General features: G+C 46.6%; 1 protein-coding gene across 1 annotated transcript in view; it reads right to left on the reverse strand.

Moving 5' to 3' along the window:
- Lipc (lipase C, hepatic type) overlaps positions 1–26294 on the reverse strand; it is a 131335-nt gene that overhangs the window by 20171 nt on the left and 84870 nt on the right. Inside the window, 3 exon segments of the mRNA XM_051197914.1 lie at positions 318–491; positions 794–841; positions 2862–3052. Coding sequence (XP_051053871.1) covers positions 318–491; positions 794–841; positions 2862–3052 — 413 coding nt within the window.

A 26294-nucleotide genomic window follows, 5' to 3' on the forward strand; every position in this document is an offset into this window, starting at 1 on the left:
TTAATAATGATAATGATGAATAAAAGGCACCATGGCTTATCTCCTGGCCACTCTGACGCAGGCGTTCTCTCACTTGAGTTCACTCTTCCCAGCTTAAGTTGACAGTACACTAACCAACATACCATGGGTACTTGGGATAGCCTAGGAAGTGAGGGGACACTGCAGCTCCAGGATAATGGAGGGGTGCATACAGGAGTGGTGTCTGGGGAGAGGATGGCTCACGGGAGGCCTCATATGTGGCTTCAGACCTGCAGGCTGCACCTTGAGGTCTCCTGCTTACCTCCCTTACTTTTAGAGGAGCAGGCGGGTGGACTTACCTCCAACCATAGGAGAAGTGCAGCCATCTCCTGGCCTACAACACGAGTGTTGTGGACGGCAATGGTATAGTGTTGGTATGCCAGGGAGATCCAATCCACCAACCCCACATTCACGGGTCGGGACTTCAGTGCACCCACTAGCTTCCAGATCCAATTTTCTAGCAAGCCATCCACCTGAGAGTGGGTCACAAGCTGTCAGCCTAGTCAGGAGGGGAGAGGGAGCCCTGTGCTTGTTCCTGGGGTCACTGAGTAAACAGCTCTCTTCTTTCTCAATCTCAAGGGCAACGCTAGCTCTTTCTCCCCAACAGAAAGGCCACGGCCTGGGATTCCTCAGCCCAGAGCAGAGGACATTTGGGCTTGAAGAGCTCTTGCCTAGCTGTCAGCCCATCTCTAGCTCCACCCATGTGGTGTCAACCCATCTTTAGCCCCAGATTTTGAAAACACAGTGTGCCCAGACCTTGCCATATTCTCCCCACCTGAGAATCACTGTCTGAATTTTTCCCCACGGTAGCACTTTCTGAACCCTAAAACAACGGAAACGTGTGTGAAAATGAGGTCCAAGAGTTGACTTTAGAAGGTCAGCTCCACTATGCCTGGGGTCCCACAGGGATGACCCTGAGCCTGGAGCTCTGCTCTTGTGTCCCCTGCTTGGGATAATGTGTGGGCATACCCACTGTGTTCCCGGAGCTGAGTGTTTGTTTTGTGTCTTGGAGAATAAGCAGAGGGCAGGAAGGTGGTCACAGCTGGGTCTAGGGCATTCCAGGCAGTCTTGTGGAGACATAAAGGGAGTAGTGAGGTGTGTCTGAAGGCTGGAGAAATTTTGGAGTGTTTAAGTTCAAATTGCAGGAGGGAAATGGTAGAGCTCCAGCCCCATGCCCCACCCTCATCCCACCACCATCAGCCCACCCTCTTATCCTTCCAGGGAAGCTGAGCTGTGTTTATTAGGAAATGTTTACCGAGAGCCAAATAGCCCAGCTGAGCTACTTTACATGTATATTACTTAACCCCTGTGCCTCCATTTCAGCCATATGGAAATGTTGCCTTCTTTCCTGGAGGGCTGTTAAGACCAAAGGAGTGAGCGTGGGTGCAGAGTTCTTAGAACAATACGGGGATCCCAGCCAGGGTGCAGAAACCCAAAGCTCTTGTTGCTATCAGCATTAGTATTTCTAGTGTAAACGTTAGGTGGTGGTGGTGGTGGTGATGGTGGTGGTGGTGATGGTGATGGTGGTGGTGGTGATGGTGGTGGTGGTGATGGTGAAGGTGATGATGGTGGTGGTAGTAATGTTAGAGTCTGCAGAGGTTGCATACTCTGGCTCAACAAGATTTTGAGACCAAAGAGCACATTTTGCTACAGGAGCCTGTAGCTTTGTGTTGCATTTCAAAAACAAACAGGTTCATTTGGTCATTAATTCAGTTAGCAAACATTTTGGAGAACCTAAGGTGTGGTGGATAATGGCCTGCAATGTCAGACAAGAATAGGGCAGAACCTTTCCAGGGAGGAATTTATAGCCTAGTGGGTCAGAGAAACTGAATGAGAAAGCCCAGCAGAAAGAGAAGCCAGAGGGTGCTGGGGCCTGGGAACTCAGGGACCAATTGTCATGCGTGGGGAAGGGCTGGGCTGTGGCAGGGGTTATCTTCAAGAGGCCCTGATCCGAGACTGTGCCCACCGGGAAAGGGAAGCTCATCCAGAGAAGGGAATGGGAAGGGGGCAGAGGATAGGAGGTGACAAAAGAAGGTGACAGGGTAGGTGGGTGGGTTAGCCAGTTTATTCTCTACAGTAGGTGAGGTGGGGGTTTTAAGAATATTTTTCATGTCTGGGGATATATTTAATCAGTGGAGTTATTGCCTAATATTTATGAAGCTTAGGCCCTATCTCTAGCATTGCATAAACTAGACACAGTGGCATACAACTATTGTTCCAGTCCTTGGAGGTGGAGACAGGAGGAACAGAAATTCAATATCATCCCTGGCTACATGATGAGTTTGAGGCCAGCTCTTCAAAAAATAATTTTCAAATAGATGACAAAAAAAAAAAATTCCAATTCATTTGTTATAGGAGGGTGTGGCTTGATTGGCAAAGCACCTGCCTTACCCAGAACCCGAGTTTAATCCTTAGAACCCATGTAAAAAAAAAATTTGATGTGATGCTGGAGATGGATCAAGGTTAAGAGTATGTACTCCCTTTGCAGAGGACCTGAGTTCTGCTTCCAGCACCCATGCCTGGCAGCACACAATTACCTTTAACTCCAGCTCCAGGGGATTCAGCGCCCTCTTCTGACCTTGGCAGGCACCTGCACTCTCATGCACACGCGCACACACACACACACACACACACACACACACACACACACACACACATACACACGCGCGCGCTCGCACATAACATCTCCACTACTCTGCTTACTCCTGGAACTGAGACAACTGAGAGGTGCTTTCCCGACGCCATGGGTGAAGTTATCATCTGCATTATTGAAATCCAACGCACTAGGAAGAAAGACAGCAAGCAGGAACACACAGAGAATACAGCACGTCAGCACTTCCTACCAACCACCCGTGGATGATCATGACCAGTGGCTGGGAAGTGTTGAAGCCACATTCTTGCAGCGTTTCTGGGTGCTGGACTTGGAGCTCACAGCCTAGGCGATCACTTTCATTTTTGAAGAGCAGGAACCTGGTCTCTCCCTCCTGTACTGGTTTTCTTGCTTCAGCAGCTCCATAGATTCTCCCAAATGGCACTAGAATACAAAGTCAGGATTGTGGGTCAAGCCTGGCACATGTTCCATCAACCCTGGACCTGGGACAGGTGGTTCTGGGTTCCAGCTGGTGGTTACTGGGAGGTACTGGGGACCAGTATGAATTCCATCTTTGAGGAGCCTAAGGATATTCAGGGTGGGTTGGCCAGATGGTAGCAGGGGACTTGAGAAGACCCACACAAGCTGAGTAACTTGACCTTCCACTTACTCTGTAAATAGCCAGCAAAACACTAGCTGCCTGACACCAAGGCTTGAGGAATGTAGGTAAGACCATAGGGACTGAGGCTGTCAGACAGTGAACCTTACACCAGGTCATACTGCTGGGAAGAGGTAGAGTCAGCATTTGAATCCAGGTATGTCTCCAGGCTAGAGAGCCAGCAGAGAGAAAGAGGGAGAGGCGGTCACTACATGTCACCCTTCCAAGTTCATCCTGATCTGACTGTAGGCATAATATGTAGCATAGACTTCGAAAGGACTCATTGTGGAGAAGTAGGAGAGAATATAAAAAAGAGTACTGGACTGTCCTTGAATGCTAAGCCTGTCCTGGAAGGGTTATGGGGGGCAGGCTGTGTTTGGAATAGGGAGTGGGACCTTCCAGCTGAGGGAACAGCATGAAGGCATGAGAGCTCATGACCAAAGGACACAGAGAGAGGCTGGGTGGAATAGAACATGGATGCTGAAGACCTTGGACTTTATGTAGTGGGGGCCGAGAGACAGCTCAGTTGGTAATGTGCTTGCCTTGCAAGCCTAAGGACCTGAGTTCAATCCTCAGCCCCCACACATTGAACCAGGCCCTGCAATGTGTGCTCAGAATCCCAGCTTGTTCTGGCTTCATTTCCGCTGTTGTGATAAAATGTCCAGACAAAAGGCAACTTAAGTTAGAAAGGCTCATTAGGTTTACAATTCCAGATTACAGTCACTGGGTTGAGGAAGTCAAGACAGAAACTTGAAGCAGCTAGTCACACAACCAAAAGCAGAGAGTGAATATATGCATGCTTAGCATTCACTAGCATCCTCTAATCCAGTCCAGAGCTCCAAACTGTCCACTCTGAGGCTCGATCTTCTCATACCAATTAAGATCATCAAAATAGTCCCTCACAGGAATGCCACAGGCACCCTGACTGATCTAGAGAATCCCTCACTGAAACCCTCCTCCCTGGTTATTCTAGGTTATGTCAAGTTGACAAAATTAACCATTACACAAGTTGTCCTCTGACCTCCATACATGTGGTGTGGGCTGTGCTCATGCTCATTAACACAAATGTCCCCCTACACACACACACACACACACACACACACACACACACACACACACACACAATTACATACACATGAAAAAGAAAAGAAAATGGGGATGAAAATAGTAGGCATCTCCTGAGGTTGTTACGAAGTTCAGGCAGCTTTGTTAGGTACCAGGAACAGTGCCTACCACAGACTCAGCACCTATGTAAGGGTGGATTGGGGAACTAAGCTCAGATCCAGCCCTGGCATCCGGCACTTCTCATGTGTGAATCTTACCTTTCTGTGTAAAGGTACCCCAGCTGGCCAGTTCCTTCTTGTGTATATTGACTCTGGATTTACATCTGAGAACATGTTTTAGTTCAGGTGCCCAGGGCCTGCCAGCTGAGCCAGATGGAAAAGAGTTTTCAGATAGAAAGCCCAGGGACAACCAAGCTAGCTAATGGCTCTTCCCTTCTGCCTTTGGATTCCTTTCCCTGGTGTGAAAGGAGGGAGATAAGCTGATCATCCGTTCATCTTCTCATCTCCACATGTTGCTCACCTCTGATGCTCCAGGCTGGGTCTAAGCTGGAGGTATGTGGGAAAGCAGGCTTTGCATGTGGGTGCCCTAGGGCTACAGTGAGGATGCCATGAGGAGGGTTGGGGAGATGCCCAGAGAAGATGAAGCTGAAGTGGAGTCTAGATTAAAGATTTTTCAAACTCATGTCCAAGAGAAATGATGGGAGAAAAGGGACTCTGATGCCTAAGATGGTACAATTCGGTAGAGGATGTACAAGTTGGAGGGATGCTGTGGAGAGGAGCCTAGTGCTATTTTGAACATCTCTAAGAGACATGGGACCCATGGGAGGGCATGATACAGAGAGTTCAGTTGAAGAGACTAGCACAGAGACAGAATAATGGTAGTAAAGCAACTGAGATAGGTTAAATAATTTTGTATTATAGTGTGTGTGTGTGTGTGTGTGTGTGTGTGTGTGTGTGTGTGTATGCATGTGCCTTGGTACATGTGTGGAGGTCAGTGGAAAGCTTTTGGGAGTTGGTTCTCTTCTTCTACCATGTGGGTCCCAAGAATTGACTTTAGGTCACCAGGCTTACCTATAAGGGCCTTTACTCGCTGAATCATCTCACAGGCCTCAAGACAGACTGTTAATACTAACACCCTAAACACATACACTGTGAGATCAGGCTGCTGGGAGAGGCCTCAAATCATGTTCCAAGGAACATTTGGAGAATTTCCTTTCAGTCTTTTTTTTTCCCCCAAAGAGACATTTGTCTAACAGATTAAAAAAAAAAAGATTTGTTTTATTTTTATTTATGTGTATGTGTGTGAGTCTGTCTATGTCTATGGCTATGTGCACATGAGGGCAGGCATCCATAGAACCTATGTGCATCAGATCCCCTGGAGCTAGAGTTACAGACAGTTGTGAACCACCCAACATGGATTTGGGGGAGCTGATTCAAGTCCTTTGCCAGAGCAGTGTGTGCTCTTAACCACTGAGCCGTTTCTCCCATCTCTCCACATATCTATGTGGCCTTTCTCTGGGATCAGACACACATGGTTTCATATGCCTCTTCACCTGCCATGCATGGTTCCTTGAAAGGTGATATGGTTTATCTGTTTCATTTATATTTAGTTTGTTGCCAGATTTTTTTTCTTTATTTAGAACAATGCTTTGATGGCAACTTTATGTTTAATAAATCTTTGCCAAAATCTGTGTGATCTCTAGTGGATATTCCTAAGAGCAGTCTTGTTGGTTCTCAGGGATTAGCCCATTTGTATCTTTGTATAACTTCATATACATTCACATTGTTTTTCCAGAACTAGTGATTGAACCTAGGGCCTCACACATGTTGGCAAGCACTCTGCTGCTAAGCTACATCCATAGCCCATGTTTTCAGCATTTTTTTTCTTGTGTGGGATGTGCCTCTGTGTGTGTGTGTGTGTGTGTGTGTGTGTATTTGTTGGCATGGGTGTGGGTGCACGTGTCTGTGCATATCTGCCTGTGTGTGTGTGTGTGTGTGTGTGTGTGTGTGTGTGTACAAATGAGGTCAGAAGAGGGCATTGGATTCCATGGTGCTTGAGTTACAGGTAGTTGTGAATAGCCTGTTTAGGTTTTAGGAATCAAATACAGGCCTTCTGCTCTTAATCACTACAGTAAATGCTCTTAATCACTGAACCTTCTCTTCAGCCTCTCATGTCTTCTTAAGAGACAAAAGACTCAGTGAAACGAAGCCAGCCGGTACTGTGATTTTGAGAGGCAATATCTCGTGAAATAAATGGTCAGCTACTTCAGGAGAATCTGCTTCTCTATCCTGTAAAAGGAAGTGGTGGGGGCTTAGGAGACCCAGGTTGCCCTCTGTGTGGCAGCAAGTTCCGGAGGATGCCAAACACCTTTTCCTTTAGTCAAAAGGATTTTAGATATTATTCCTTGCAGTGATCTCTGTATTCTCAAGCTAGCTCTTTAGAAATTCATACAAGAACAAATTACTTCCTCTTCTCTTGGGCAAGTGGGTGACTTCAGGCAACTGAGCTAGGCCATTTGGCCCAGGAGAAAGCCAGTTGAAGGCTCCTCTTGGCTTTACTTCCTCTGCCTGCAATGACTGTGCAGGATGTTTCTGCTTGGTTGAGTACATTCCAGGTGCTTGCCAGGTACTGGATGAAGTTAATGAAGCAAGTGCATGAGACAGAGGCCTAGGGTGCTAATGTTCCCCTGCAGAGCTGTTTGCAAAACAACTCTGCAAATTCATTACTTAATTGTGCTCAAGTGTGTGTGTGTGTGTGTGTGTGTGTGTGTGTGTGTATGTGCATGCGCACACATATTCATCACGCTCTTTCTCTGTAGCATGTATTGTTGAAAATATTCCCAGACCTGGTAGGAGTCCTTTGGAAGACAATAATTTCTCAATGTCCCTGAAAAATCTCCAACCACACCCTCTGCCCAGGATGGAACATTACCATGAAATAAATGTAGCTGCCACTATGTGGCCACTGGCACCAAGCCAATGATTTAAAGTTGGGCCATATTGACTTTGGAATTTCTTATGTGGGGCTAGGCATTGTAACTCAGTTGGTAGAGTGCTTGCCTAGCATGCATGAAGCCCTCGGTTCATTCCTAGCACTGCATAAACCCAATGTGGCAGACCAAATTGTAGTTCCAGTCATTGGAAGCTGGAGGCAGGAGGATGAGAAGTTCAAGGCATCCTCAGCTACACAGGGAGTTTGAGGCCAGCCTGGGCTACATGGAACCATGTCTCTCAAAAAAAAAAAAAAAAAAAAAAAAAAAAAAAAAAGAAAAGAAGAGAAAAAAAAAAAAAAAAAAAAAAAAAAAAAAAAAAAAAAAAAGGAGGGAGGAATGGTTGAAGAGACAGTTCTGAGGTTAAGATTGCAAACTGCTCTTGCAGAAGATCTGAATTGAGTTCCTAGCATCTACTTCAGGTGACTCACAATTACTTATAACTCCAGCTTCAGGAGACCTGGTGCCTCTGGCCTACTTGGGCAACTGTACTCAGGTGCAATATGCCCATACCTGTACACATAATTACCTGTACACATAATTAAAATAATAAAAAATAAATGTTTTTAAAAAGCACATATGTTGGGCACCCTTATTCTCAGACTTCTGGCTTCTTTTTTCTATCTGGTCCTGTTGGAATCCATCTGGGCTCCTCCTCTGCACAAAGCTTGTTGATGCACTGTGGGGTACGGTGCTGGAGAAGGTCAGGGGCCGGTGCTCTGTAGCCAGATTGCTTGGCTTGAGTCCCAGCTCTGCTGCCAAGGCTCTGTGGCCTTAACCTCCCAGTCTCCTCTGTAACAACGGACTAACAGAAATACCCCCACTAGGATTGTTTTAAGTCACAAGTGAGAACACATTGTTTCTCATGGTTGTTCAACCTCTTGGCTTCTCTGTGGCACACTTGATGAAAAAGAATTATCTTGGGCCACACCACAGGGTCCAGCCCACGGGTTTAGAGAGAGTGTATATGTCTATCTTTCCTGACACTGGGGCGTGAAATTCATGTAGGAGACCTTACAGTTCAGTTACAAAACCACAAAAACAGACCTCTCCCCCAACACACACACACACACACACACACACACACACACACACACACACACAGTCTAATAATGATTTAAGTAAGTTTACAGTCTTGTGTTGGGTGGCATCCATGGATCTGCTGAATGCAACTGCTTGAAACTACATAGAGGGAAAGGGATAAGTCTCCTCTTTTGATCACCTGAAATCCTGACCCTCCAGCTTTCACCTCATCGACCCCTAGGATTACAGGTTTGTGTGCATGTGCAAGTGTGTGTGGATGTGCAAGTGTGTGTGGGAGTGCATGTGTTTGCCTCTGTGTGTGTAGTATGTGCCTGTGTGTGCACATGTGTTGTACGTGTGTGTACTTGTGTGTGAGCGCATGTGTGTCTGCCACTGTGTGTGTGCCTGTGTGTGTCTTATATGCTTCTCTGTGTGTATACATGTGTGCCTGTGTGTGTGTGTATGTGTGTGTGTACCTGAGTGTGAGTGCCTGTGTATGTGTGTGAGCCTGTGTGTGTGCCTCCACCACCCTATTTTAGGCAGTGGTGGGGGATGAATCACAAGTCACTTACTGAAAGGAGAGACTGGATTTAATCAGGGTCATTTATATAGAATGACAAGGGAACTGCTTACTTTTGAGGAGCTGATAGCACATCTAACCACCCCACTTGTCAAGCAGCTAACAGGAGACATAGAGAATGGCTTTAACTATTAAGAGTTAGCTGCAAGTCAGCTTCCTGGAGTCCTACTTCCAGGCAAGCTCTCTGGGAACTTTCTAGACAGAACTCCAGTGGGAATATCTGTTAGGTTGGGGCTGGATCACCCTACTCAGCCACTCTTTTCCACTCTCTGTGTTCCACATTGCAACCTCATCACTTGGATTTCTAATTTTCTTTTAGATGTTTAACTCTATTTGTTGTATATAAGTGTATTAGTTGCATGTATGGCATGTGATCCACATGAGTACAGTGTCTGAGGATGTCAGACAAAGGTGTTGGATACCCTGACACTGGGTTATAGGTGACTGTAAACTACCACGTGGGTGCTGGGAATTGAACCCAGGTCATCTCTCCAGCCCTGCCATGGTACTTTCAAACTGGATGCAGGAGAGTATTTACACTTCGGAAATTGGTGGGGTCTGAAACTCAGATTTGAATGTAATTTCTTTTTACAGCTTACTTAATGTGTGGGTGTAGATGGTTACCCATGGTATGCATATTGGTGGTCAGCGGTCAACCTATGGGAATTGGTTCTCTCCTTCTACTCTGTGGGTTTGATGGTCAGAGCTCAGGTCATTCGGCTGGACAGCAAGCATCTTTACCACTTAAGCCATCTGGCAGACCCTAGATAATTGTTTTGAGGAATGTAGTTGCTCAGAAGTTAGGGAAATATGGATTCAGATGGATTCTGCTGACAACCCTGAAAAGCACTCAGAGCTAAGGAACGGTGGGAAGGACATGAATTCTAAGTAATATCTCAACAAATGGTTATTTTCTGTGAGGGTGCAGGATCTGATCCACCTGCTGTAGCTCACACAGCTGGTTACCAATGAGGAGCAAATCAGGATACCAGCTTCTGCTCCAAGTGCGGCCTACCTCTCAGTGGTTATGGGGGTAGTTGACCTTTGATCAAGGGTTTGTCACCTGTGGGCACTCTACTGAGCAGTGGATGGGCTGTATTTGCATTTGTGCCTGCAGTGACCCTGTGTGGTGGTGGGTGGTCCCTGTTTATTTTTTCATTGGCTCACTTCCTCATTCACTCTTCCCTCCACCTGCTCCCCATTTTTCCAACAGCAGAGATCTGCCTTTTGGCTAAACAGTTCCTGGAGCAAGCTTAGTTCTTAGGTTTTTTTGTTTTGTTTTGTTTTGCTCATTTAAAATTGTATCCGTTGCATAAAAAAGAGAGTTAGCAACAGAAAATGGTTACAAAGAATACCTTACCAGCTTATCCCTCTAATGGATAGACTTCTTGATTTTCTGTGTTCCTATTCTGCACATAGAAGTCAATATACATTTTTTCCACAACTGTACAGACGACCTTTTTCTCTTCATTTCACAGAACACAATAAACATTCCTCCATGTTTCTATGGTACTCATGTTCACTTTTAAAGGCGGAAGGACTGAGCAGTCTAAGGGACCTCAGACAGTGGAACCAGGATGTATCCCTGGAGCACAAAAGGACCTTGTGAACACATCCCCCATGGAGGGATACTGCCTTAACCTAGAGACAGGAGAGAAGTCCTAGTCCCTACTTCAAATGACCTGTCATATCTACATAACCCCACTTGGATGGCATTCCCCTACATGTGGAATTGGGGTGGGGGACGGGAGGGAAGGGTGATCAGGGTGCATGTGAGAGGGCAGAGAGGGTAAAAGGGAAGGAGGGAGGGAGGGAGAGGGAACTGGGATCGACATGTAAAATAATAAATTAAAAAATAAAAAAGGCTGAGTAATATTACACCCAAGGAGTGTTTGCTAATGTGTGCATCCTCTTCCCTGTCCCAGGGTAAGTGATGTATTCCCGACAGAGAACATTACTTTTTAGAGCGTTACTCCCACCAGGGTGACTGGCTGGTGTGAGAGTACATGATTAACTGACACTGCTTTTTTGACATGATGGTAAAGCATCTTACAGGTAAACCCTTCCATAGGTGTCAGCTGTACTTACCTCCAGACCAAGGACCTGTGCGGCTAGTCTTAGGTCAAACTAGAGTTATCGGAAAGGAGGGAACCTCAATTGAGACGCTGCTTCCCTAAGATCAGGCATTAGGGCATTTCAATTAGTGATCAATGGAAAAGGGCCCAGCCCATTGTGGGTGGGGCCATCCCTGGGGTGGTGGTCCTGGGTTCTATAAGAAAGCGGGCTGAGCAAGCCAGGGGAAGCGAGCCAGTAAGCACTCTCCCTCCATGGCCTCTGCATCAGCTCCTGCCTCCAGGTTCCTACTCTGTTTGAGTTCCTGTTCTGACTTCCTTCAATGATGAAGAGTGTTATAGAAGTGTGAGCCAAATCAACCCTTTCATCCCCAGCTTGCTTTTTGCTCATGGTGTTTCATCACAACAATAAGCCCTAATTAAGATAGAACCCATGCAGAAACGAAGAGAACTCATTAAAGGTGATGACGCAGGCTGAAGACGTTGCTCAGCTATTAAAGTACTTGCCACGCAAGCATGAGGACCTGATGTTGGGTCTCTAGCACACGGGTGAAAAGCTAAGCATGGCAGCACAGGCCTGTGATCCCATTGCTGGGGAGGCAGACATGGGAGGGTACCTGTGGCTCTCTGGCTAGCTAGTCTAGCTGACTCTGTAGGTCCCAGGGTTAGTGAGAGACCTTGTGTTCTAGTTTGTTTTCCATTGTAATGAACACCATGGTCAAGAGCAGCCTGGGGAGAATGGGTTCATCTCATTTTACATTTCTAGGTTCAGTCCATCATTGAGGGAAGCCATGGTAGGAACTTGTGGAGGAATGCTTCTTTTTTATGGCAATTTTTTTCTTATTTAATTTTTTTCTTATTTTATATATCAACCCCGGTTCCCGTTCCCTCCCATTCTCTGATGCCCCCTGCCCCCATCCTTCATCCACCCCCCAGGGATGGTGAGGCCTTCCATGAGAGATCGTCAAAATCTGTCAAGTCATTTGGGGAGGACTTAGGCCCTCCCTTATGTCTCTAGGCCAAGGGGGTATCCCTCCATGGGGGATTGACTCCCGAAGTTCATTAGTGCACTAGGGGTTCATCCTGGTTCCACTGCCAGAGGTCCCATAGACCGCCCAGTCCTCCTAGCTGACACCCATGTTCAGGGGGCCTGATTTGGTACTGTGTGGGTTCCCTAGCTGTCAGACTGGGGTTCATGAGTTCCCACTTGCTCAGGTCAGCTGTTTCTGTGGGTTTTCCCAGAGTGGTCTTGACCCCTTTGTTCATTACTCTTCCCTCTCTGAAACTGGATTCCAGGAGTTTGGCTCAGAGCTTAGCAGTGGGTGTCTGCTTCTGGTTCCATCAGCTACTGGATGAAGGCTCTAGGATATCATTTAAGGCAAAAGCATTTAAGGTAGCCTCTCCACTATTGCTTAGATTCCTAGTTGGTTCATCCTTGTGGATCTCAGGAGGAATGCATCTTGATGCTTCCCTCATAGACTCTGTGGCTTGCTCAGTTAGCCTTATTACACAGTCCTGCCTTACACAGTCATTTCATCCTCACAATGCAGAGGTGCGTGCTGCCATGGTCTTTGTCTTACACTGATTCTTAGGGAGGGTAAATAGCTAGAAGTGGAGCCCAGAAGCAGGTTGGAAGCAAGAGACCCATTTCCTGTGTGTGCCCCAATGGCACCTGAAGGTAGCTCCTTCAGTTCTGGAAGTGCAGTCACCCCTGGCCAGGCCTGCAGGAAGCACTCTGAACATGAAGTCCACATCAATTTTGGTAACTGTGCTCCAGTGTGGGAAATGTGACCCCTGCATGGCAGGTGTAGTGAGTGACCTCATAAAGGACCAGACCCCAGGAGAAGGCATGACCCTCCCCCCACCTGGCCCCACCAAGGTTGCACATATCCCAGGCTGGCCTCAAACTCACTATATACCCAAGAAAGGCCTTGAACGTCTCATCCTTCTGCACCCAGTTCTCCAGTTCAGGGACTGCAGATGTGTCCCCACACAGAGTTAATTCAATGCTGGGGGTAGAATCCAAGGCCTTATGCAGACTTGGCAAACACTCGCCCAACCGAGCCACCTCCTCAACCTGAGCATGTTCCTTCTTGAATCCTGTACAGCTCCTTTTATAGACAGCCTGGCTTTGGGCACTCTAGAACTTTCTCTTCCTATAGACCCACAGAATGTCGATGTTCCTATGCCTCCCTTGCGAAGGAAGATTCCTTCTGCATGTGTCTCCAAGAGGCCATTGAGCAAGAAGCTCTTCCACTTCTCATTGGACAATACAGGCTTTGAATCATTGGATCACCCTGAGTCTCCTAGGTGATATCGTGAGGCATGCTGAGCTTCTTGACTCGGCCAGAGCAGGGTTCTAGCCCTGAAAACCAGCTGGGTCCTGATTTCCACCCCTGGGAGCTTAGAGAAGCTCCCAGCATCATTTTGGTTCTAAGATATGTGAGTTCTGAGGCCACTGCAAGTTTTCAGGATGTGAAAGATCCAGGGGGAAGGTTTCTTCCAGGTCAGAGTTAACGAGGCAAAAAGGGAAGAGGGAGTAGGGGCATTGGTGCCCAGGGGCTGCTTCTCTGATCTGCTGGTGTGCCCTCTCAGAGCTGCAGCTGGCCATGGTGTGCAGCTGCCCCATCTCAGAGCTGCAGCTGGCTATGGGGTGCATGTGTATTCCCTGTCAGAACTGCAGCTGGCTGTGGTATGCAGGTGCACCCTCATCCTCAGAGCTGCAACTGCCTTCCATTCCAAAGATGAATGCTTACAAAGACATCTGTTCAACTATGTTCATAGCAGCACTATTTGTAATAGCAAGAACCTGGAAGCAACCTAGATGCCCTTCAATTGAAGAATGGTTAATGAAGATGTGGCACATCTACACAATGGAATACTACTCTGCAGAAAAAAATAATGGTATCTTGAAATTCGCAGGCAAGTGGATGGCACTTGAAGAAACCATCCTGAATGAGGTAACCCAGTCACAAAAAGAGGAACACAGTATGTACTCACTCATATATGGATTTTAGACCTAGATCAAATGATCACCAGCCTATAATTCACATCACCAGAGGAACTAGGATACAAGTTGTATTCTAAGAGATTCATATAAAGTCCCTCACAGAACTGGGAAGGGACAAGTCCCCCAGACCTCAGGTATAGTGGGGGAGGACAGCTAATGGAAAGAGAAGTAGGAGAAAATGAGAGGGAGGAGAGGAAGGCATGTGTGACTAGGAGGATTGAGCCTGGTTAGGAATGGAAAATAGGAAAGAGAGAGAGAGACAGAGACAGAGAGAGAGAACATAAAAGAGGGAGCCAATATTGGTTTGAAGATAAAGTTGAACACAAAGAAAGGTCGAGGGAACTACAAGACTGCTCCCAACTAACAATCTCAGCTTCCGTGGAAAGGCTATCATAAATGCCCTTCCCGGAGAGTGAGATCAACAACTAACTTCTCCATGGAGTCCTCAACTAATGCCTGTTGAAAACAGGAGCAAACACCCATACATAAACACTGAGTCAAACTAGAACCCAGAAGCAGATGGAGAGGACAAGACCATGCGGTAGAAGTACATAGAGACAGCTTACCTGAACAAGGAGGAGCTAAGGGCCACTAGACTGATAGCTGGGAAGCCAACAGAGGTCTGACTCGGACTCCCCTGAATATGGGTCTCAGCCAGAAGGTCTGAGCAGTCTAAGAGACCTCAGACAGTGGAGCCAGGATGTATCCCTGGTGCACAAAAGGACTTTGCAAACATATCCCCCATGGAGGGATAACTGCCTTATTCTAGAGATAGGAGAGAAGCCCTAGTCCCTACTTCACAGGACCTGTCAGATCTACATGACCCCAACTGGATGGCATTCCCCTACATATTGTATTGTGGTGGGGGGTTGGGAGGGGAGGGTGTTTAGAGTGCATGGGAGAGGGTAGAGAGGGCAAAAGGGAGGGAAGGAGGGAGGGAGGGCTTGGGGGGAGGGAGGGAGGGAGGGAGGGCTTGGGGGGAGGGAGGGAGGGAGGGAGAGGGAACTGGGATCGACATGTAAAATAATAATAATAAAAAAAAAAAAAAAAAAAAAAAAAAAAACGCTTTGACTCCAAAATTTAAGTTGAAGAACAAGTTACTGGGGAAAAGTATTTCTATTTTTGTTTCCACAGAAAATGAAAAGATGTGGATTCCTTCCAGACTAATGTGGTTTGATCACACCAGACCGCCTGAAACAGAGTACAAGCTGATCCTACATTCCAAACAGCTGGACAAAACAGCCCTACAGACTACAGCTAGGATATCTGAATCTTCTTCGAATCCCCCAAGACAGCGCCCCTTACCAGCAGGAAGTAGTTTGGAAAGAACGACGCCCAAATTCCCAAATATTGTGTATAAATGTTTGTTTTCATTTAATTGGACTTTGTTATATAAAATTAAATAAAAAATACTCTATATGCAAAAAAAAAAAAAAAAAAAAAACAAAGATGAATGCTTGTACTATCAGAAAAGCATTAGGCATTAACTTGGCTAAATACCCCCATGACTATGCTTTAAATCAGAAGTCCCCCAATTACGGGACATGTGTGCTGAGGCACGCACGAGGGATGTGCTCTTTGGAGTGGGTGCCTGGTTGGAACTGGGCCCTGATCCATCCCTGACCTCACTAGGGCTTTCCTGTAGAAAAGCCTGGACTGAGATCACCAACTGTGGTATGCTTTTAGACACAGAGGGTCCAATTCCATTGCATTCTTTTATTCTATTTTTTTTCTGTTTTAAAACAGGGTCACATGTACCCCAGGCTGACCTCAAACTCCCTATGTAGTGAAGGATGATCTGAAACTCCCCATTCTCCTGTCTCCACTTCCCCAGTGCTGGGATTACAGGAATGCACCACTACACTGAATTTATGCAGCACCGGGGATTGAACCCACTGCTAAGAAAGCATTCCACCAATGGACCTACGCTTTACACCCCCTCCCCCGATTTGGAGTTATAGGCAACTGAACTCAGCTGGAGTTTGGCATTCAGGTCACCTCCCACCCTGTTTCTTTCAGAGCTCATGTCAGATCTCTTCTCTGTTGTAATCCACCATTCCCTCCAGATACTTGTCTGCTCTTATCCACCTGGGTCTTCACTATCCTGTTTAGCACCTTTCTGTGAGTTTTGTGACTTTTGTGTTCCGTGGGTAGCCTTGTGCCTCAGATGACTGGCACGGCAGAGTTCTTCTGTGCCAGGAAAAAGCAGGCCTTTCTTTGGAGGAGGATTCCTGCTTTCTAGTTCCCATTTGGGTGGTTCTTTGGGTGATGGGTGATGGAGTCTGCAGCCAGTTTGAAGTCTACTGAGTGGAGTTCCTTCTCTGATTGGCCTCAGGGTTCCCTGTACAAAGGAGGAAATCCAGCAGCCAGACTAGACTTTCAGTCTCCTTCCTAGCAGGGAAGTGATGTACACCTGGCCAGCTTGCTGCTACCCCCACTGAGACAACACTGCCCTTCTAGTCTTTGTAGTCTTTATCCAATTTGCCCTCATGGGCTTAGCATGCAGACTCCTTGGCACCCTGCCCAGGGCAGCTGACTTGGGAGTTCTTGGGAAGCCATGAAACCTGCATTATCATAGAATGGCAGGTCTTTTGTGGTTAAGAACAGGAGCCTGGACCAGTGAGATGGCTCAGTAGGTAAAGGCACTTACTGCCATGCCTGCCAGCCTGAGTTTAGTCTGGGAACTCACAGTGTAGAAGATGAGAACTCCTGACTCTTGGAAGTTGTCCTCTAATGGGGCAGTGGTGGTGCACACTTTCAATCCAAACACTCGGGAGGCTGAGGCAGGGGGATTTCTGTGAATTCAAGGCCAGCCTGGCCTCAGATCCAGATCCAGGACAGTCAGAGCTATACAGAGACATTGTGTCTCCTCCCCGCAGAAGGGAGTGGGGCCTATCCGCTGATCTCCGAATGCATACTGTGGCATGAGCACTGGTACACGGGTACAAGTTTACAGGTAGTATTGTATGGCACTGCATAGCAGTGCATGGCACTGCATAGCACTGGTTAGCACTGTATAGTACTGTTTAGCACTCTAAGTAAAGGAGAAAGATGTGTGAAGCACCGCCTGCAGTTCCTGGCTTAGCATCCTGGTCCACAGGACAGAGAGATTTCACAGGAAAAGGAATGCAGATGGTCTTCAACGCATGGGAAGACCCAAACTTCAATCCTCAGATGAAAAACACAAACTGAAAGTATGCTGATACAATCTCACTGTCAGAGGGGTAAGCATTTATACATGGCCACATACCTTCCCAACAGGCTGGCAGAGTGAAAAACTGCAACTCCCAAGGAGAGGGAGGTCAAGTCACAAAGCTACAAGAGCGTTTATTCTCTACTTCCTTTTCCAGAGCTGTGGGTTGAACCCAAGGTCTTAAGCATGCTACATAAGTGAGCTACTATTGACCTATATATATCTTTAGCTCTTAGACACATTGATTTTGAAAAACATTTATTTATTTGGGTGTTGAAGCATGATCTGTGCAAGACAGAAGACAATTTACAGAGCTGTTTCTCTTTCACCATGTTTGTCCTGGGGATTGAATTTAGGTCCTCAGGTCCTCAGGCTTGGCACTGACTGAGGTATCTTAGAGATCCCAAAGTGTATATACTCAGTATTCACTTGCTGGGAACTTACCCTGTGGATCCATCTGCACATTTATGAAATAAGGTGAACACAGAACCATTCTCTATTATATCATCTGTAATTCAGCATCTGTAATGCTGAAAATGTCTCCAGTCCAGATCACTAATCAGAGACAAATCCCTTGGTGCCAGTCTGGAAAGATCTCTAGAATGTATGCTATGTGATAAGCTTGAGTACCAAATACTGGGTAGCTTGTAATGACTTTCATGGAGGGGGAACAGTAAAGCTATTCAGATTTGCTTTTATCTGTGTGAAGGAACACTGAAAAGATACAGAGATATGGAGTGGACGAGGAGCTGGTGGGGCTGGGAGAGGGAAGATAAGACTGCAAATCTGGTCTGTTCTGTACTCTTTAAACTCATAATCTTCTTTTGTTTGGGTTTCTTTTGTTTTTTGTTTTTGACAGTCTGATTGTACCTAGATCAAGTGGGCCAATCTCCTGCCTCAGCCTCCCAGGTGCTGAGATTACAGGCATGAGCTACCACACCTGCTGGAATATTCATCTCTTTAAAACCGAATGTTCGGTAACTGAAGTAAAAGCTGATGATTTGTTGCTTCAGTTTTCCATGATGGCTGAATACTGCTCAGCTGCTCATGAAGCACCTTCCTTTGCCCCAAGGGACTCTGGGAGCTGACTTCTCCCTGCCTGTCTGTGAGACCCAAGAAACTTCTTAGATTCCCATTCAGATAGATGCCTGGATGTCCTGTCTGATATCCAGACACTCAGAAGCCACAATATAACACACATCATGGCTGATGAACCGTTAAGAGGCTGTTCTCTCTGAGACAGGTGTGAGAGAGCAGGGTGACACAAGAGGGTAAAGATGGCCGAAGGGAACTTCCCGCATGGCTAACATTCTCTCTGGGCAGAACTGGTCCTGGAAGATGGACAAGTGCTTAGAGCCAAAAAGCAGAGCACACCAGGGACAAGGAGAGATGACAAGGGGCTCTGAGGTGCCAGCACTGTTGGTTTAGCTTTGGAAAGGATGCGGGAAGACAGGCCTGGTGAAAACACCTTCACTGTGCCCCAGACCTTGCCTACTTTGTTCTGAAGCCTTTGAGATACAGACACTTGGATAGCAGTCAGTCCATCTGGGCTGGCACTCATGGAGTCCCAGCAACAAGCATATCTTAGACGTGTCAAACGTGATAAATATTTCAGAGCAGCAACAGCATCTCTGGGAACTTGTAGTTCATACTGGCAGCTGAGATAAGCCAGGATCTTTGGGAGAACTAGATCTCAGGTAGGACACGAGGGTCTTTAATACTGGCAGCTGCTAACCATATACCCCAGATATAATCAGCAACGATGGGGGTTCTGGGAGAGGGACAAGGAACCGTGGGATCAGGGAAGGTGGAGACTCCCTCCCCTTCCTCCTCTGCCTCAGGAATACCTGAGGTCTTCACAGAAAGAGATGACATGTAGAGAGGTCAGCCAAGCAGTAAGGTGCAAGAGTAACAGAACAGAAGCCGGTAAGCAGGAGCCTGAGGCTGGAACCGGAAGACTTGGGCCTGTCAAGTGCTGTCCTCTAGCGCGTAGCAAGGGGAAGCAACAGAAGCCAGTGCAAGGTTGGGGAGAGCCTGGGGCCTTGGCTCTGCACTAAGACACAAAGCTCCTATATATCTGGACTTCAAAACATACTAGTGAACGTATTACTACAACATGGTCTCTTCCCTGAGGGTAATGTGTCTTCAGGGGGCTCTAACGTGGAGCTCAGCTCCTGCCCAGCCTCATTCTGCCTGGAGCATTCCTGGTTCTTTGCCTCTGCATGGAGATGGCTCAGCTCAGGCTAATTAGAAGAGGCAAGTGGGCTAGGCTATGTGGGCTTAGTTAGGTCACTGGGAGTGAGGAGTGCCAAGGACCCTGCATATGGACCACAGAAGTTCCAGGGGTGGAGCAGTACAGGACCCAGTGAGACCAGTGCAGACAGTCTTAAAGGAATTACCAGTGTGGGTGTCAGAGATGGATGGAGTGAGAACCATGCTAGGAGCCTACTGCAGAAAATCTGGTAACTTCTAATCATCGTCTTGCACCCTTCTCACCAACTTCAGGGAGAGGAAGAGAGTAGGGGAGAGAGTCCCAATCCTCTTCATCACTATATTGATGCCAGGGATTGTCTCTTATGCCCGGGCTTCCTAGATAGCATGCTCATGGGAAGGGCTGAACTTGCCATGCCATCCTCTTTCCCCACAAGCAGCATGCACTGACTTCTGCTTTCTGCTGTCAGAACCCTCTCCAGGCACCCAGGCACCCCCACTCAGTCATCTCCCACTCGTCCTGCATCTTCCTTCCCCTTCCAGACCAGTCAACCGCAACTCACTGTGGCAGGGACAGTGTCCTCTGTTCCCATACCCTCCATCCCCAAAACCAGCTTGGCCCACTGTCGGAGCTTCCTGTCCAGAGGCAGTTTGCCTAGTGCAGAAGCTCTCTCTCACCTCTTTGTACCTCAGCCCTCAACCTTGAGGAGCCACAGGCAGCTTATTTGGCAACTGATGGTGGAGGAGTCCCTCTGCCCCTCAGATGCTGATGCAGACCTCCGAGGAAGACTTGACCCTTTACAAGGTGTGGGCTTCATGACCAGGCTCTGAGCTGTACATGTGTTATGAACTCATGGGTCCTGACACCAAGCACAAGTCCTGAACACTTATGGGCTAACTAGCTAACTAGCTGAACTAGGTTAACATGATGATTCCATTTTTCTGCCCCTTTAGGGAAAGACTTGTCACAATGAGACAATACCAGGAAGGAGCAAAGTCCAGAGGCAGGGACCTACCTGCTTCCCTTCTAATACCCAACCCCTTTCCTGGAGTTAGGAGCTATAGGTGTACTAGCTAAGCCATCTTGTTCTCTGTGTACCTTCTAAGAATAGGCTGGGTAGAAGGCACTGCAGGTAAGAAGAACGTTCTGGACGTTCTCTGAAGTCATGGGTTTTGTTTAGTTCTTAAAGCCCTCTAGACACCACCCCATTTCTCTTACCCTCTTCCTTCTTTGATTCTTCCTTTATTTTAAGCTATTAAGTTAATTAATTAATTAAATTTTGAGACAGGGTCTTTCTGTGGGGTCCTGGCTGTCCTGGAGCCTGCTTTGTAGACGAGGATGGTCTCAGATTCACAGAGAACCACTGACCTCGGCTTCCCAAGTGCTGGGACTAAAGGATTGCATCATCACAGCTGGCTTGGTTTTAAGCTTTTCAATTACATCTTTTAAAATTGTCTTTACGAAGTCTTTTCTGATTCTGAACTGTTACTGGAGATAGCAATATGGGTTATGTGGAGTGAGGAGCTTTGTGGCCATGTGACTTTGGGATCCTGTTAAGTGACTTTAATGGGGGGGCCTCCTGCTGGCCGGAGAGAAACTTTAGGAAGCTGCTTTAGGGGTAATCTTTCCTGGGGACCAATGACAGGCAGTGGCTCTCAGACACAATGTCTGCAGTGACTCTCAGACACAATGTCTTTGGTGCCAACTGCTCCAGTCTCTGCATTCCTTTTATTTGGCTGGGTATTTCTGGAGTCTTGGGGGAAGTCCTGTCTGTGAGCATCTTCCTTTGTGCCCTTGTTCCAGGGAGCCTCGTGAGATCTTTGGTGTTAATGTGTCCTTCCAGGATGACAGGAGCTACATAGCCTGCTGCCCTGAACCCACCGCTTCCCACTGCTGCTGTGTCCTTTTTGCCTTGATGGGATAGCTCTTGACTCTTTGTGTATTTCCTTTCCACACGTCTGTGCAAATATATGTTAGCTACAGATGGTCTTTTGATTAAAATCTGTGGAATTAATGGTGACAGCATACTTGAAAGTAGTGCTTTAGGTGGCTGGGAAATAATTGGTTAAGTGGTCAATGCAGGGGTTCACAATCACTGGGCTTAGGGACCATGCCTGGGAGGCTATGGAGGTGGTTTAGGGCCTGCTGTGGGAGTGAGGAGGGGATGCAGAGGTGTGAGGGCAGGTTCCCAAACTGCACACTTCCACTTCTTCAACCCAAGTATCATTGGTTTTGGGTTCTAGCATTTTCTGATGGAGAGTCTGCTTGTAGATAGCCCTCTGTGGCTGATACAGGCTCAAAACCACAAATCTAGACTAGCTACTTTTTATAAATAAATAAATAAATAAATAAATAAATAAATAAATAAATAAATAGGGTGGAGTGAGATGGCTCGAAAGGTAAAGGTACTTGCTATCAAGCCTGAACCTGAATTTGATCCCTGGGTCCTACATGGTGGAAGGAGAAAACCAGCTCTTGCAAATTGTACTGTATTCCACATATGTACTCTGTGATCACACAGGCTCCATCCCAAAAAGAAATAAAGGAAACAAATAGAGTTCAAAGCCTGCCCCAAACTGAGATGTGGGAAGGTGAAACACAAGTCCATCAACCCCTTAATGGATACTGGATCTAGAATACACATTCTTGCATCTATCTGCTTGTTTGTTTCAGAATCAGCCAGTTTCCAAAGAGAAGGATTAAAGAGAGCAAGGGACAAGTGGCAGCGAAGACACCATGGCCAGTCCATCCAGAGACAATGTTGGAGAAAGGTAAAGAGAAAACCTGTTCTTGTTTGCTTCGTGTCATGGAAATTCTAGAAAGAGGCCTTCAGATGTAAAGAAATGCATGCTGGGAGCAAGGGCTGCTGTGCCAAGAATAACTCTGGAGGAGACATACAATCCCCCCAGTCTCCAATAAGATGAACTATGTAACCAACTCTACTGTACTCTGTAAATATTCTATCTGCTGATAAAGAGCTTGGCAAATAGAGGCAGCACCTAAGCATAGGAGTAACTAGAGGAGAGAGAGGCTAGTGACTGGCATGCCTGTCTCAGAGGCTGGGGTGATGGAGGAGCCTCTGTTGAGACAGCATGCTCCTTCCACAGACTCAGCATTCAGTGTAATGGCAGAGGAGCTCAAGGGGGCAACAGAGCAGGCTGCCAAGTTCTTCTCCATCCTTCCTGTATCTGGCAGGGCAGCTCCTTTAATAAGAGAGCTGCTTGTACTACTTGTGTACTTCCTGTCTGGCCTGTCCTGGTCATTAGCCTCTTACAAAAATGCTCCAATATGGCCAGAATCACCTGCAGGACTAGAACTCACACCCACTTGGTTCCAGAGTCAACTTTCATTTCCAAGGAGATAGAGCTTATTTGTAAGAAGTATACAGAAAGTCATGAGCACCTTAAATATCTATCTCTGTAGGTTTTTACCTGTTTACAAGCAGGATAGTCACCCTCAGCATCATGACAGAGGTTTCCATGTCCAGAAGGCCCCCTCAGTAATACCATCACCAGATATACCCACCCTTGCCTTCTGACACTGGAATGCATTTCTCCTGTTCTTCAACTTTATGTCAATAGATTCCCACAGTAGGTCCTCTTTTGTGCCTGGCTGCTTTACCCAACATGTGGGAGGTGTTGCGTGTACAGAGCCTGAATCTTTCCATACTGGTATGCCCCAAGCTGCTTCCCAACAGTGACTCCTTCAAAGTAGCTCAGCATAGTAAGAGGAGCAGACTGAGTTCAGAGGTGGGCTGTGAAGAGAGGGCTTTTTAGATCAATTCTTCCTCCCTCCCTCTGAGTTTCCCAAACCCAGACTCATAGCAAGAATATGAGTTCCTCTTCTGATTTTGTTTCTCTGTGCACAGAGCCAATTCCTTCACTACTGCTTTCTCAGACTTGTGGACACATTCTCCGGAACCAGCTTTTCCTGTGGCTGGCAGTGAGGTTCCTTGAATTACACACTTCCTGTCTGCCCTGTCCAGGCCATTCACCTCTTGCCAAATGATCTGACAGAGCTAGAATCACCTTGAGGGCTGGAGTCCATACGTGAAGGCAGTTTCGAGTAGTTGGGGTGAGGGGAAGGGGGTTGCTTTTTCCTTACTACCCTGGAGATGGTTGGTTTCATGGCATTTTCTGAAGATTTAAAATTTTATTATTATCATTATTATTTTGGAGTCAGGATTTTCAAGTATCCCAGGCTGGCTTTGAACTTGTTATGTAGCTGAGGGTGACCATGAACTTCTGATCCTCCTGCATCTACCTTTTGAGAGTGCTGGATTACAAGTTACAATAGCATACCCTGTTTTTGCGGTGCTGGGGCTAGAACCCAGGGCTTTATGTATCCTAGCCAAGCACTCTATCCATTGAGCCACATCCCTGGCCACATCTGGAAATATTTTTAGTTGTTAAACTTTGGGGGCAAATGGAGGGCTATCTGGGGGCATCTAGTGGGTAGAGGTCTGGGCTTCTGCTAAGGATAGGCCTTGCCTTGCAATAAAGAATTATGCAGCCTCACATCTCAGTCACATTGCTAATGAGAAACCCTGCACACAGCAACATGAAGCAGTTGGTGTCTGTTTCTTTATCTGATACCAAAAGAGAAGAAGTGGGCACCATGAAGGAGCTCTCATCCTGGAGTTAGGGTTCAGGATGTGCTGGCCACTGGCTAGTCATCTAACCTTGTTCAAATCACCCAACCTCTGCAGGCCATTTCCTCCTCTGTTGCAGGGAGCTGTGATGCTTGCCTCTTTATCTTCAGGCTTCCTTGAGGATGTTTCTACATTCTTATTTCATGTGATAGTGATAGAAAACAGTGCTTTTTGTGTGCAATGGAAGTGGAAGGATACCTTCAGTAGCCCCACTCTTCCATCTGTGTGAGAAAGGAGCTCACACACAAAGGGTGTTTCCTGAACTGTAGGTGGGACTTCAAATACCCACAATTCCCATGGGCTGCAGTTCAGGACACTAGAACTTCGGGCCTAAAAATTAAATTCTTGTGAGGCCTATAAAAATGTCTGCCAAAGCTCTCTCTCTCTCTCTCTCTCTCTCTCTCTCTCTCTCTCTCTCTCTGTCTCTGTCTCTCTCTCTCTCTCTCTCTCTCTCTCTCTCTCTCTCTCTCTCTTCCCCCCTCTCTCTGTGTGTGTGTGTGAGTCATTTAAGAGGCTTAGGGCTCTAGATTCTACAGGGCGAGACTATTGGAAGGCTGTGATAGGGCAAGAGCAACAAAACATTAGTGTGCTTAACATGGCATGCTATGCAGTGTTGGAAGGGGACAGATCTCTGTAAGAACCAACAGAACTGCTGAGCTCAGCAAGCAGAAAAGGAAGGGAAGAGATTTGGAGAGACTGCTCGGTGGTTAAGAGCACTGGCTGCTTTAACAGAGGACCCACCTGGAGGTTCACTACCCTCTGAAACCCCAGTGTAAGGTATCCAATGCTCTCTTCTGACTTCCGTGGCCACTGCATGCACATGGTGCACATATGTACATGCAAGCAAACACTCATATATCATGAGTAAATAAGGATCAGAGAAAACAGATAGGCTGATAGGTGTTTATTTAGGGATAAATCACAACAGAGACAGATGGCCGCCAGCAGGTTCCCATCCCAAGGATGCCTCTGGGTGTTATCTGTCCCCAACCAGGAAGCAAGAGAGAGCCTCTGGGTTCTCCAACCCCAGACCTACTTCTCCCAGGTCACATCTGCACCTGTCCCCACCCCCAATGGGCATGATCAGGGCAACAGGTGCTGATGGGGTAAATATCTCACTTTTTAGTCTAAAGAAAAGATTTAGGCTTGATACAAAACTATATACAAAGACAGTAGATGTTAAATATGCTCTAAGAAAAGGAAAATTAAGAACATACAAACTTAAGACCTACACTCATACACATAAATAAAATAATAGGGGAAGTTTACTTAGTGAGTAAATAATGAGATGTGGCAGAAACAGGTTCTGCAGAAATAAGGCTGGGGAGATGGACCAGTGGGTAAAGTACTTGCCATACACACATTAAGACCTAGATCTGAGTCCCCAGTATCTGAGCATCATGGAATGCATCTGTGAACCCAGTACTGGGAGAGCAGAAACAGACAGATTCCTGAAGCTTGCTGGATAGCCAATCTAGCTGCACCAATGAGCTCCAGGTTCAATGAGAGACCTTGCTTCAAAAAACAAAGTGGAGAGCGAATGAGGATGATACTTTATATTAACCTTTGGCCTCCCCACACAATGTGAACATACATATGTGAACATACCTGCACACACATGTGTACACATACACATACAATACAGTTGTTGAAGGGAAAATTAGTGATGAGTAATGTTGGGCTCTGATAATTGGCTGTCATATTGCATTCATTAATAAATAACTTAATACTGCTATTTGGAATCTGGGGGCAAACCAGCCTTAGGTGGAAGGTTATTCCAGACTCATGTAACAACATTTTAATGTTCTAAAGTTATTTAGTAGGTTTTGGGGATGGTATTAATCTTCCAGTTAGCTGCCCCCAATTCTATAATTTAAAACTGTTTCATGGATGGAGGAATGGCATTCACATTTATTTTCTAGCATAATGTAATAATACAATGTCTCAATCAAAATGTATCTGTGGGGTTCTTTTCTGAGTTTACTGTAATGTGGCTTTTTACACTGGTTTGCTTTAAGATTGTGTGTGTGTGTGTGTGTGTGTGTGCACATGAGTACATGTCATGTGTTTGTGTGAGACTCGTGTGTGTGTGTGTGTGTGTGTGCACGCATGAGAGACAAAGAGAGACAGAGACAGAGAGACTCTTGTCAGGGAATTTGCTTGTGATATGACTACGTTTATTTTTCTTGATATTTTCATGCTTGGGAATCATTCAGGTTCATGGATTTCTGTT

Source organism: Phodopus roborovskii, unplaced genomic scaffold, assembly GCF_943737965.1.
Source record: "Phodopus roborovskii unplaced genomic scaffold, PHOROB, whole genome shotgun sequence".
Classification (NCBI taxonomy): Eukaryota; Metazoa; Chordata; class Mammalia; order Rodentia; family Cricetidae; genus Phodopus; species Phodopus roborovskii.